The 14,134-nt window shown below is 46.1% G+C and overlaps 1 protein-coding gene across 6 annotated transcripts in view; it reads right to left on the bottom strand.

The window, feature by feature from the left end:
* Positions 1–14,134, bottom strand: part of PHF21B (PHD finger protein 21B) — a 207,957-nt gene that overhangs the window by 72,436 nt on the left and 121,387 nt on the right. For 4 of the 6 annotated variants that reach the window (XM_068170674.1, XM_068170680.1, XM_068170673.1 and 1 more), the window contains one exon: positions 10,080–10,400. The exons of the other annotated variants lie outside the window; for them this stretch is intronic. In XM_068170674.1, coding sequence (XP_068026775.1) covers positions 10,080–10,400 — 321 coding nt within the window. The remainder of the gene's footprint in view (positions 1–10,079; positions 10,401–14,134) is intronic. 6 annotated transcript variants of the gene reach the window in all.

Raw genomic sequence — 14,134 nt, 5'->3', positions numbered from 1 at the left:
CTAACCAACTAAACCATGGCACCAAGCACCCCATCAAGTCTCCTCCTACACACCTCCAGTGATGGCAACTCGAGCACCAATAAAAGGCATGAAATGCAAGCAAATTAATTTCCCTCCCTTAACCCTTTGCTTGGTTCTCTATGCAAGCTCCGATTAATTACTTTGGGCTGTTAAGGACTTAGATACAGAAGCAGGCTGAGCGCTCTGTCATTCTTCTGCATTATCAGGAATCATGGACAAAACGAAAGTAGTTTTAGTTAATCTTCTTCCAGTCGTGTTTCCTCGGTAGAGACTCTTCCCAGACACTTATAGTTTCATAGTTTCATTCAGGGTTGGAAGGGACCACAAGGATCATCTAGTTCCAACCCCCCTGCCATGGGCAGGGACACCCCACACTAGATCAGGCTGGACAGAGCCTCATCCAGCCTGCTCTTAAACACCCCCAGGGACGGGGCCCCAACCACCTCCCTGGACAACACATTCCAGGGTTTCACCACTCTCATGGGGAAGAACTTCCTCCTCACCTCTAGCCTGAATCTCCCCACCTCCAGCTTCATTCCATTCCCCCTAGTCCTATCACTCCCTGAGATCCTGAGAAGTCCTTCCTCAGCCTTCCTGTAGGACCCCTTCAGATACTGGAAGGCCACAATTAGGTCACCTCGGAGCCTTGCAGTAAGGAAACCATTCCATAAACTCTGCAGTAAGTAGCCCACCCACACTTACACCCCACTTCACAGGAACCTGCAGAGGGTTCATGCGGTACCACAACGGTTGCAGATGACAGAACCACAGCAGAGTCTTCAAAACTGTGACTTGCTATTGTTTCCTGGTCAGTTAGGTTCTTGCAGCATGGTGTTTTGTTTTCCAGTGCCCATAGAAATAAATTTGGAAAGGTTTTTCCTAGATTCTTACCACAGAGCATCAGACAGTCAGTGTGAGCCCACATTTCCTCATCCTTTCCTGCTGAATGCTCCACTGCCTTCACTGGAACTTTTCAGCTGTGTAAGGAGTACCATGTTGAGCCTAATCAGGTTTTATTCAGTTCCTGAGAGTCTTCATTCAGTCTGTGATACCAGTGGGTATTTGACCCTATTGTAGACCAAATGAAAATGCAGGCAGAGAAAAGCAGAAATCCATGCATGGTAGATGTATTGACCACATATGCCTGTCTGGGGTACTTAAAAGGAAGCCATTTATGATCAGGAAGCATAAGTGCTTATTCTGAATCTGACATTTAAATATCCCATCAGCAGCAACCAGCACTGCAAAATGGTTTAATTAACCTGAAAGGATATAATTTTATGCTATTTAGGAAGAAATAAAAATTTTTAAGTGCTTTTATGTGGTTTGTATCAGAGCAGTAAGGGCAAATCCTGCTCATAGCTACTCAGATTTAACTGTGGAGCAAATTCATGTACCTCCAACGAATGTGGTGTACATCCAAGCAGAATTTGTCACATGTACTCTATAAGCCATTTCCTAAAATCACCACAGTCCTTAAAACATTGTAATGGTAGAGTTAAAAGTTAGTAAAGCCCCAGTAACAGAATGATCACCAAATGGCACGTGGAGCTGCGGGTCCTCCGGCTTCTCCTTCTTGTCCTTATTACTATTTTTATTTGGGTGAGCCACCACTCATCCTATATATTTAATTCTTGAAGCTAACATGCCTTAAAGGATGTTCCAGGTGGCTTAATATGTGGCACTGAATCCTCTGAGGTCCAAAACTAAAACAATCCAATGTCTTTGTCTTGCTCATACCCACAGTGTGGCTGACATCCTTCTGAAAGATGGGAAGCTGTGGTCCACTGGACAAACTGCAGGACTGCGATGGATGAATCTGGGCTCTCTCCTGCTACGTGACCCCAGAAGTCATTTCAACTCTCTGCACTCTGATTCCCTTACAATTTTTCTCATGCCTACTTGTATTGTATACTCTTGAATAGACACTTCCTCCAACAGGTATGCTTTCAGTGTCTGCCATGGGCACCAAGCAGGCAGGCTAATGTGGTAGTTAATATGTTAATAGGCTTCTGCTTCAATGGTCTGCTCTATAAGGGCATTTGTGTGTCCTCAGACAAGACGCTTGGGCCCAGGTACCATAAGCAGAATTTCCAGTGGGATTAAGGACAAGGAGTACTTCAGAGAATCTCAGTCTCTCCCTCTGCCTGTCCTCATCTCTGCAAAGTTCTTGATGCAAAATTCTTTAGCTATGCCACTGTTCTTCACAGCAGCTCAAATGAGATCCAAGAGAATTTTGGTCCTTAGGAGCTCTCCGTAAGTTCCTCTAATACTGCCTAGTAGGATCATACTTCAGAACTCCTCTGCCTACAAGAACTCTGATTTATGAACCCATGGGATTGACAGCACCACAGTCATCTGCCTATGAAAATATCTTCTGCTACAGGCTTGCTGTATAGTTCTTTCCTGTATTGACAATAGGACACTGCTACCCCACCAAGCTGTCCTCATAAACTGACAGAAGGAAATAGCTCAGAATGCTAAACTGGCACTGGCAGGAGAGCCAGGTCCCATTTCACATTTCAGGGTACTGGAAAAAAACAGCACAGTTTGGGGAAAGGCAGTAGGAACTGTCACCCACACAGAGTAATCATTGCTCTCCTTGTCCAGGAGAGACATCGAGACACCATCACACTCTCAGATCTAAGTCGAGAAAACTCTTCAACATCTTGACATTCAGAAGCCATTGCTGATCAATCCATACCTGGAGAAAGTTGTAATTGCTGTGATGGTGAGGACAGGAGCCATGGATTCCAGAAACACAAAAGGGGGTTTTGGTGCATTGCAGACAGCCTGGTACACTTCTGATGCTGACAAAAATGCTGGTCGCTTTAGACTGCCAAAATGACCAACTGCAGTCATAACCCATGAGGCGATGTCCTCGTTTTTCCCCACTCCTACATCCATGTGATGTGATGCGATTATTTTTTTCTTTGGTCTTTTTTGTCCTCCTCTGGAGTTACTAATTATCATTTGTCTGCATCTTGGCACACTGAGATCAATGTGGATGCTGAAAACTGAGCAGCAGATCAAGAAGTATGAGGCAGAGGGATAAAGAGCTATGGGGAGAGCTAAAAGGAGCAGCAGCATGCTCCAAGGACTTGCGGGGCAGTTCTTTCTCCCAGGGATGCCGTGTGCAGCATGACATGTTTGAGGTGTCCTCAAAATGATGGAAAAGGCCAGCAGTGTAGCTGCAAATACAGGGATCCTGCCTAAGGCAACCCCGGGGAGCTTCCCACGAAGCAGCATAAATGGATCCTTTATTGCTCAGCTTTCCAACAGAAAACCATGGAATAATAGCACCTTACTCATAATAACTCCATATTGTGAGAATAAATTAAGTGTTGCCATGTGTTCAGATCCCGCAGTAACGTGGATCACAGATAAAAAGCCATATATAGTCACATAACCAATGCAGACAAATATATCTATAAATAAAACCTCTGAGTACTACCACAATACAAATAATAAATAAAAGCCAAAGAGACTTAGTCATAAACACAGGTGGATTTCCAATTATGGAGGGAGCACTTTTACCAAGAGCAGAGTGGAGCACATTAAGTGGGCTGGTGAAGAGAAAGGTCATAAATCATGCTACAAACAAATTATTCTTAAAAACATGGCCATCACAGGCAGAGGCATGCTCTTGAGCTTCCAGAATGCAGTTTTCTCTAGCCAACTGAATGTACAGATACCTAAGAAATACATAAGAGCATCCTCCTACACATATAAAAGCCATTTTTTCCTGTGGGGGGAAAAAAAAAGGATACCCATATAGCCTGCTCAATCTGAACACAGATACGAGTGGTTCTTTGAGCTGTGGAGTTAATGAAGCATTTGTGGAGCACAGTTTACTATCTTGCCAAGAATTTATAGCACTATAAATCCTCATCCTGTATTCTACTTTGAAATAGCCTCCCTGTATAGACAAGCCCCAAAACACAGCAGCACATGTGCATGGGGAAGCTTGCCAAACTATTCTCCAGCTGACCCAGGGAATATATGTGTGGGAAGGAAAGCACGGAGAGGAGCAAGAGGCAGATTTTAAGCTGCTGGCCCGAGAACTCCTGATGGACAGGGAATCAGTGCCTTGCTAAGAGGTTCTTCCAAGAGCCACATAGAGTTACAGCAGCCAAAGCATCACATCAGGCCCACTGACAAGGGGCAGCTATTTTATTACAACAGTATCCAAGTGTTCCTGCACCTAATACCTGCTTCACACTTTAGAAGCCTCTCAGACTTATGGGTGGTGTACACACAGCACATGAAAGCTATACATAGAGAGTACTGTTGTGCTGACAAAGCAGGAAGCTAGTGCTGGCTCACTCCAGAGTCAATGCCAGGCTGCACAGAAAGAGCCAATCTAAGGCAACAGTTACCTTGAGCAGTACCCAGCATACTGCCTCCAGCACACCGAAGACCTCTGCATTGCCACTTTGTGTCAGATTTCTGTGGAGCAACTTTTATGCCTGTCCCGTGGTGCTTCATGGCCCACTGCAGCTCTGACCCTCCAGTGGGCTTTTTTCCCTTTCACTATGGCTCCTGAAAGGCAGCCGAGTGGTCTGATAGCTGTGCTGCCCCCAGCTCGCGCCTGCTCACCCAATAGCTGGCTGATCCAACCAGCTTTCCATCAGCCAAAAGCCTTTCTGCTTTCCCCAAACTACATTCTGGGATGCCTGCTGGCCCTCAGTTTTGCTATTTAGAAGAGAATGAGGAGGTAGCAGAGGGGCATTAGCTTCACTCAGTGCCTCGTTCCAGCACAGCAGATGGGACTTTGTCCTTCAGCAAAGCAACCTCAGATCCTGCTTTCCGTCAGAAAATGGTGGCTAGAACAGGAACTAGCAAGTACTACATAAATACAATTACAATAGAAATCACAATTTGAGGGGCTTATATGAAAATGTCTTTATACCAAGAGCACTTTGTAGGTACAGGCATGCTGATATCCTACAACTATCCAGTAGCTCCAGGGCATTCCCAATGCAGAACAGCAACAGCTATTCTCTGAAGGCAAAGCACCCCTAGCATGTATGCAACATATGCCAGCAAAATTCAGCTTACGCTAGGAAAATTCTGCTTCTGCCAACATAACTTGCTCCAGATCATCCAAATGAAGCTGTAAACTTCATTTTTCTAGGTGGGAGAAAGAGCCATACTCATGACATCCCTGCACGTACACTTTAATCGCTGTAGCTCCATCAGTCATGTCTTCATATACTGGACTGACACTAAAAGGCTGCCAAGGAATAGTGCAGCATTAGCACTAGTTTCTGGAGCTCTCCTTTTCTAATGCTTGCAGGTTTCAGTCATTGTTAATACCACAGTGCTTCTTGCTTCTAAGAGCAGATGTGATAAATATCTAAACAATCCTCCAATATCTGTGATGCACATACTTATTTAGACATTTTGTTCAAGGCTGGGAAGGTTTCCTTTACAGTTCAAGGCTGGGGAGGTTTCCTTTACAGTCATGTTTCAAAATCACTATAAAAATCTGCTGGGTAAACAAATGCCTGAAAGGAAAGTGCTGACATGCAGCTGCCCAAATGAGAATTCTGTAACAAACTTACATTTAATCCTATCTATATTTGAAAGTTCTGTATTTAGATTATAGTGTTTGATGCCCTATTTTTTTCTGCTGAGTTTCATTTATCACTTCATTCTTCTGCCAGATACCACGCGAGATGACCGTACACACGTCCTGATCCCCTTAAATGCTTCTGAGCAGAAACCACTGTTCAGAAACTCATAACATTACATTTCATGCCCTTGCCCTCACTTTGCAGATGCAGAGGAACAGGCTACACTACACCAGTAATCTCATTTACTACTATCAGCTTGCCACCTCAACCCAGTTTGCAGAAGGCTGTCATTATCCTCCACCTCACGAACTTCACGCATTGCATCAGGAAAAAACCCCACACTCTTCTGAGCCATAACAATGGCACACACACAAAAAATAATAAAAATGAGAGAAAGTCAATGCTTATTAATAAATGTCAACAATGAAATTTCCCTCTGACACCACAGTGCTAGTGGCTAAACTGTTACTGCTATTGATTTGTAATCACTGCTCCGGGAACAATCAAGAATACTGAGCGTGAAGCAAGAATAGATTTATTTCCCCCCCACACATTGGACCAGCAAAAGAAGCCTTGCAAAACAAATGTAATTTGGGCAGGGGAGGGGTAATTAACATGCAGCCCAGCACTAAGCTTCCTGACAGCTTAGGACCAAAGATCAGCTCGCCTTTTTATTTGTTTGTTTGTTTTTTAACATTTCCAACTCAATATTTCCAACCGTTTTCATCCACACCTACTGACTGTTCACAAAAGGTGAAACCACTCCAGTCCTCTGGCTCAGAAACATGCCATTGCTCAGCTGCTTCTTCCCTGAATTACTAACATTATCAGAGATACTAAATCACAAAACTACCGCTACTGAAAACTTGCAGTGCGAAGCCATTTCTAAAGAAAAACAGTGGACCTCTTTCTCTGGAAAAATCAAGGTGAATTACAAATGCTGGGCAAGACCCTGGGACTGTTCCACTAACAGCAACTTTCTGCTTAAAATGAGGCTGCTCTCTGGCACAAAATTTGTAATGCCCGGGAAAATACTGTTTCAGGTTTGAGAGGTTTTGGACTTGGGCATCTCCCTTGTAAGGAGAGACTTAGAGCCCTGGAGCTGTTTAGTCTTGAGAGAGAAGACTGAGAGGGGAGGTCATTCTGCCCCTGTACACTGCACTGGTTAGGCCACACCTCGAGTACTGTGTCCAGCTCTGGGCCCCTCAGTTTAGGAAGGAGGTTGACTTGCTGGAACGTGTCCAGAGAAGGGCAACGAAGTTGGTGAGGGTTTTGGAGCACAAGCCCTGTGAGGAGAGGCTGAGGGAGTTGGGGTTGTTTAGCCTGGAGAGGAGGAGGCTCAGGGGTGACCTTATCACTCTCCACAACTACCTGAAGGGAGGTTGTAGAAAGGCGGATTTTGGTCTCTTCTCCCAGGCAGCCAGTACCAGAACAAGAGGACACAGTCTCAGGCTGCGCCAGGGGAGGTTTAGGTTGGATGTTAGGAAGAAGTTCTATACAGAGAGAGTGATTGCCCATTGGAATGGGCTGCCTGGGGAGGTGGTGGAGTCACCATCATTGGAGGTGTTCAGGAGGAGACTTGATAGGGTGCTTGGTGACATGGTTTAATTGATTAGGTGGGTTGGATTGGTTGATGGGTTGGACACGATGATCTTGAAGGTCTCTTCCAACCTCTTCTATTCTATTCTATCTGATCAATGTCTATAAATACCTGGGGGGTGGGTGTCAAGTGGATAGAGCTAATCCCTTTTTGGTGGTGTGCAGTAATGAGATAAGGAACAATGGATACAACCTTGAACATAGAAGGTTTCACCTCAACATGAGGAGGAACTTCTCTACAGCAAGGGTGATGAGGCACTGGAACAGGCTGCCCAGGGAGACCCTGGAGACTTTCAAAAGCTGCTTGGATGCATTTCTGTGCAGACTACCCTAGGTGATCCTGCTTTTGCCAGGGGGGTTGGACCTGATGATCTCTGGAGGTCCCTTCCAACCTCTAACATTCTATGATTCTGTGAGAGAACATAGAATAGAAACGTGCCTGAGAGTCAGGGCTTTGCTCTGGCAGGTCGCAACAAACCACTGACGGCAATGCATCTGGGGATGTGGCAGGTGAAAGTAGAACTCTTTTGCCCTTTTGAAGAGATAAATAGGAAGCACTGTGGCTAATTCAAGAGAACACCAGCTTACTAGGTTAGAAAATATCTTCCTCTAACAACATTTGACATAGTTACAAGTTTGCAGCCACCTGTTCTAACCAGCAGTGCTCTCTAGCACCCGGGACTGTTATTTCACGATTATGGCTAAATACATTCAATGTTGTTTCAAACTTTTTCCCTTCCTGTTTTGATTCTTTTCTTCCTATGGCTCCTGACAGTGACAGGAAAAGACATTCCTACAGAAAATGATGTACCATTGAAACTTTTTGTCTTTCACACGATCATCATTTATATAAGCAGTATCTACCTGGGAGAGCTTCAGGTATCTTTTCAGTAAGGCATAAATGCTACCTTCAACAAAGGAAATTACCCAGCATGAATACAGAGCAGAGATTCAAAACTGAGTTCCCACACAGCTATGTTAGTGTGCTAGCTAAAGATAGTGCCATGTCTCCAGAAAATGTGACAGGACAATTAGGTTCCCAAAGTGGTTGGATGTGCTTACCAGCTGCTAGCGGATGCAGTGGCAATGATCATTCCCTGTCCAATGTTTAGGAAGGGGCTTTCTGGGTATTAAAAAGCCTCATGCATTCCAACATCACCTTGATTTACAAACATATTCAGGTACACTTTGCCTGTTGCCATTATCTGTACTACATTCTTCTTTTCTGATTATTAGGGAGTCATATCCTGAGCTTGTGAAGGGGAATTAAACTACCATTGCCTCCCTGTGCAGAAAGTAGGAATGAATCCTGCACTTTTAATGTGGGCAACAATAGTTTACATTCTCTCCTGCAATGTTTTAGGAAAGCTTTGTGATGTCCTAACTTCATTAGCAGCATTTCCCTCTCTTGAAATATGCCATGACTGGAGTAAAAACCTCTCTTTTGTGGCCGTTAATGAACTGCACAAAACAATGTATCTGGTAAACCATCATTCCTTTCCTCTTTTGCCCTCCTTTTACTAATTCAATCAATTTATTTCATATTTAGATTGCCATGAACAGATCTGTTGAACACATATGTACATGCATGTATATATATATATATATATACTTGGACATGGAAACAGCTGCCTGACAGCCTTCAGTTCCCATACAATTTGTGCTTTTGCTGCCTCTGCCTAAGGGAAGGTACTGGCCCACACCATGGATACCTGAAATGACAGCACAACCAGAAGACCCTCCACCCCTGCAAAAAGAGGAGACTCCACAATCTCTCTGAGCAGCCTGGTCCATTGCTCTGTCACCCTCAAAGTAAAGTTTTTCCTTAAATTCAAGTGAAACCTCCTGTGTTCTAGTTTGTACTCTTTATTCCTTGTCCTATCAGTGGTCACAACTGCAAATTAACCACCTTCTGCAGATAGTTTTCTGATTAAAAAGCAGTTCTTAAAAGCAACAAGGTATAAGCAACTGGAGCATCTCTCTTATGAGGAAAGGCTGAGAGACCTGGTGCTCTTCAGCCTGGAAAAGATAAAACTGAGACTAGAATCTTACTAACACTTACAAATATCTGAAGCATGGAGGTCGTGAGGATGGGGCCAGGTTCTTTCCACTTACAAACTAGAACACAGGAGGTTTCACTTGAACTTAAGGAGAAACTTTACATTGAGGGTAGCAGAGCACTGGAACAGGCTGCCCAGAGCAGCTGTGGAGTCTTCCTCTGGATACTTCCAAAACCCACCAGGGGATGTTCCTCTGCAATCTGCTCTAGGCAAACCTGCTTTAGCAGAGGTGTTGCACTAGATCACCTTTAAAGTCCCTTCCGATCCCCAACATTCTGTGGATTCTATGTACCTGGGGGTAAGCAACAAGAACCAGACAACTCCCCTCTGCTCAACGCAGCTCTCACCAGCCAGGGCCCGGGTCCCGTCCACGCTGCTAGCGGCGCTGGGATCTGCCTGTTCCTCAGACCCTGCGGACAGCGGCAGCTCCGTGCTTCAACCCTACAACTTAACAACTCCCCGCTCCCCTATCTGCTCTACGCCTGCCCGCCCCTCTGCCCCGGGTAAATCCTTCCACCGACTGTGGGGCGGGAGGTCCCCATAGCACTAGGTGGCGAAGCCTTCCTCGCTCCAGGGCAGCGTTTCGCGTCTCTCCGCACCAAGCGCGCCGTCAAACGGCTTGCAAGTTTCCCTCCTCACCACGCCCCCAACGCCAGCACCCCCCTACCCCGTTCACACCCAGACCCCCAACACCCCTCATTCCTTCACAGCCAGCCCACCCGGCTCAGCAGCCGGCGGAGCCCGCCCTGTCTCCGCCCCCCGCAGCGGCGGAGCCCGCCGCGCCTCGGTCCCCGCTCCCCGCTCCCCCTCCCGGCGTCACCTGGGTGTTGGAGCCGAGCTCGGGCGGCCGCCGGGAGCCCGCGATCTTGGCTGTGGTCTGCAGGTTGATGGGGGAGCTCTGCGGGGGCTCTACGGTCGCGGCGCTGCAGCCCAGCCCGCCGTTGAGGTGCGCCGTCACCATCGCGATGGGAGCCTTGGCCGGCAGCACGGAGATAGCCAGGCTCTGCCCGGGGCTGCCGCTGGGGCTCCCGCCACCGCCGCCGGGTGCCTTGAGGAGCGCCGGGACGCCGCCGGGCTTGGTGCTGCTGCTGGCACCGCTGCCCACCAGCACGGCCGCGGGGCAGCTGCGCACCGCCAGCTTCTGCCGGGGGAGAGAAGGGGAGAGAGAAGCGACATCGTCACCCGCCGGGCTGCAGCCTGACCCTGGCCATCCCCAACCCTCCAGCCTCCCGCAGAGCTCCTCCGCGGCTGGAGCTCTTCTGCCGGGCTCGGCCTATGCCAGCAGGGATTTGAGTTTCTTTCTTTGGGTTTTGGTGTGGTTTTTAATAAGGTTTTCTTCTTGGAAGGACAGGCTGGCAGGCTAAAGGCTGGGCTTCTCCTCCAGAACTCTTGGTTTCACTCGGGCTTTTCAAAGTGGGCTTGTTTGGTTTGGTTTGCTTTTTTTCCTCCATTGGTATCTGTTTATGCCCGGAGCGAATGATCCTAGTATAGGTCTAGCTAGTACTGCAATTCTAATTACTATTAAAAGGCTTAAAGAATGTTCTTTTTCAAGTTGTTCGCCTGAAAATCATTACACGTGTTTGCCTCACCCTCGCGCTTCAGCTACTTTCCATCTTGCACCCTGACCTACTTCGGAGTCGGATTTTGGTTTCCCTTCTGAATTCGCATGCGTGGGTTGTGGTGTTGTTATTTGTTTGGTTTGGGTTTGGTTTTGTTAGCTTTTGTGTGTGTGTGTGGGGGGGGGGGGGTGGTTTGGGTTATATTTTATTTATTTGGTCTGTTGCTGGTTTGGTTTTGTGGTTTGTTGTTTTATTTTCCTCGTGAACTTCCACCAGTGTCTGGGGTTGGTTTGCTTGGGTCGCTAGCTTTTCTCCATGGAACCCGATTTAACGTCTCTCTTTTTAACAGTTTTAGCTTTCTCCTAGCAGTTGTAAATGCCTCTAGAGTGGCTCTTCTGTCATCTGTGATAGGAAGATACTGCTGTATTATGTCATGGTATCTCCCCCAAGACTTTTATCTGAGACTTAGGTAGGCACTGTGAGGTTGCCACATGGTGAACACCGATGCCTGCAGCTTGCATGAAATACTTTCGAAATGGGAAAAAACCAAAACAAAACAACTTTTGTAAAGTCCTTGCACTTTACAGAACCTGAGAAGCTCTTCCTCCTACCGCCCTGTAGGCAGGGGAGAGGTATGTGGAAAAAAATCTGCTGATTCAGGCCTTTTTGGGGTATTTTTAACTATTAAACGTATCATTTTTAGAAGACATCACAGCAAAGATGCTTAATCCTGCAAAGACTTCCGCCCATATTTATTTGTTAACTGGTCCTGCACCATCTAACATGTAGTCTTTCAGACATCTGTCATTTCTAGGTTCTGCTGTTGTACAGTTAAAGTACTCATTAAGAGTTGTTTTGTCAGCTTGGCTTGTTTAAAACACACTGTCTCTCTGTGTGTGTGTATATATATAGATATATAGATATGAAGTCCCAGATATGCTTAGTTCTTTACAGAATCAGGGCTGGAAAATCTTAACCTCTGGGCATGCCGTGGAAGCCTTTTAGTACAAAACTACCTGACCTTGTAGAATATATCTTCCTTCTTAGCTTTAAATCCATTATACCCTTCAAGGCTGTAAAGCCTTAATTGTCAAATATGTCTGCTCCAGGAACTGTAGTTTTTGTCTTTATATGATGGAGCAAGCATGCATTTTACCAGATACCAGCTTCATATTTTCATACACACAGAAATGACTTTTTTTTAATGACATTATCCCAGTAATTGTCACTTCATATAAGGCTCCGAGGTGACCTCATTGTGGCCTTCCAGTATCGGCAGGGGGCCTACAAGAAGGCTGGGGAGGGACTGCTCAGGATCTCAGGTAGTGATAGGACTAGGGGGAATGGAATGAAGCTGGAGGTGGGGAGATTCAGGCTGGAGGTGAGGAAGAAGTTCTTCCCCATGAGAGTGATGAAGCCCTGGAATGGGTTGTCCAGGGAGGTGGTTGAGGCCCTGCCCCTGGAGGTGTTTAAGCCCAGGCTGGATGAGGCTCTGGCCAGGCTGATGTAGTGTGGGGTGTCCCTGCCCATGGCAGGGGGGTTGGAACTAGATGATCCTTGTGGTCCCTTCCAACCCTGACTGATACTATGATACTAGTATGAAATGGTTTTAAACTTTGTTTAGCTTTGCCTTTCATTTCATTGTCTCTTACCCTAACAGTCATCCCAAGGAGGCATAGCCAGTATTTTGCTTGGCCTATGCTGTCACAAGTCATAGATGTTTTGAGGAGGTGAGCCCTTTTCTTTCAGTCCAGAAATACACCTGCCAGCCTAAACATACTCAAACCCCCCCGAGCCTCATGGCTTTCTCTTCTGCAGGTGGAACAAGTTGCTTATGACAAAATTCTATAAAACAATTTATCTGTTTTATTGCAGTGTGGTTTTCCACTTGTGTCCTTTGTAGTGCTTCAACGGTGCTACAGACGCAAAAGAGCTGCACAGAGGAGAGCTGAACACCGTCTCTGCTACTCTACTGAAAACCTCTTGGCACAGCACCTTATTAAGCTGTACAGTGACACAAAGGTTTCAGATGAAGAGTTGGGCTTTGTGACCATAGTTTTGATTTGCTTTGTGTCACATGGTAAATGCTGAAAGATGACAGACTGTTGGAAAAGGCTGTACTTGGTTACAGTGACATAAGTCCACCACCTAACTGGAGTTAGTCTGGGACTGAAATCCTAGCTTTGCTGCAGTTCTACCTGGAGGTTTGCTGCTGGGGTCAGTAGCACCAGTTTTGGTGTAATTTTTGCTTGCTTTGGGGTTTTTTTTGGGTGAAATTAAGAACATTGATTACCCCCTGATAGGTCACTCTACTGATGAAGTGTGTTGTAGTGTTTATCTTCAGATGTGAACATTTTCATTACTGAATGAAAAACTTCTCACAGAAATCCTCTGTTATTGTTTTGATTTCATACTGTCACTTAAATAAAATTCATAACATGTAATATTCCAGTAGTAAAGTACAATCACAGAATTGTTAGGGTTGGAAGGGACCTCAAGGATCATCTAGTTCCAAGCCCCCTGCCAGGGGCAGGGACACCTCACACAGGTTGCTCACAGCCACATCCAGCCTGGCCTTAAAAACCTCCAGGGAAGAGGCTTCTACCACATCCCTGAGCAACCTTTTCCAGTGTTTTACCACCCTCATGGGGAAGAACTTCTTCCTAACATCCAATCTGAACCTACCCATTTCTGGTTTTTGGGTTTTTTTTTTCCACTCTCCCAAGTCCTATCACTACCTGAGATCCTGAGCAGTCCCTCCCCAGCCTTCCTGTAGCCCCCTTCAGATACTGGAAGGCCACAATGAGGTCACCTCAGAGCCTTCTCTTCTCCAGACTGAACAGCCCCAACTCCTTCAGTCTGTCCTCATAGGAGAGGTGCTCCATCCCTCTGATCATCCTCCTGGCCCTTCTCTGGACACATTCCAGCACCTCCAGATCCTCTTGTCATAGGAGCTCCAGAACTGGATGCAGTACTCCAGGTGGGGTCTCACCAGAGCGGAGCAGAGGGGGAGGGTCACCTCCCTTGCCCTGCTGGCTATGCTAGCTTTACTTTTCTCTCAGGCAGTGCAGTAACAGCAAGCATCTAAGCAAATAGCTCCACAATCCTTGAAGATACACAACCCTTGGTAGTTTAGTGGAAAGCACAAGAAAATAAGTAGGAGAAGATTATCAATTTCCTGACAAAATTCAGTAATGAGTAATTGCTTTATGTCTTGCTCCAAAGGGGGAAATTGTACCAAGAAGTACAAAAGCAGAAATTCTGTAAACAAAAAAAATCACTACCATCCAATTCCCACTCTTCCCCCAATAGTTAT

This window comes from Melanerpes formicivorus, unplaced genomic scaffold (assembly GCF_026170545.1).
Source record: "Melanerpes formicivorus ecotype bairdi unplaced genomic scaffold, bMelFor1.0.p_v2 SCAF_3, whole genome shotgun sequence".
Lineage (NCBI taxonomy): Eukaryota > Metazoa > Chordata > Aves > Piciformes > Picidae > Melanerpes > Melanerpes formicivorus.
The sequence above is the reverse complement of the archived record's forward strand: the minus strand, read 5'-3'. Positions and strand labels throughout refer to the sequence as shown.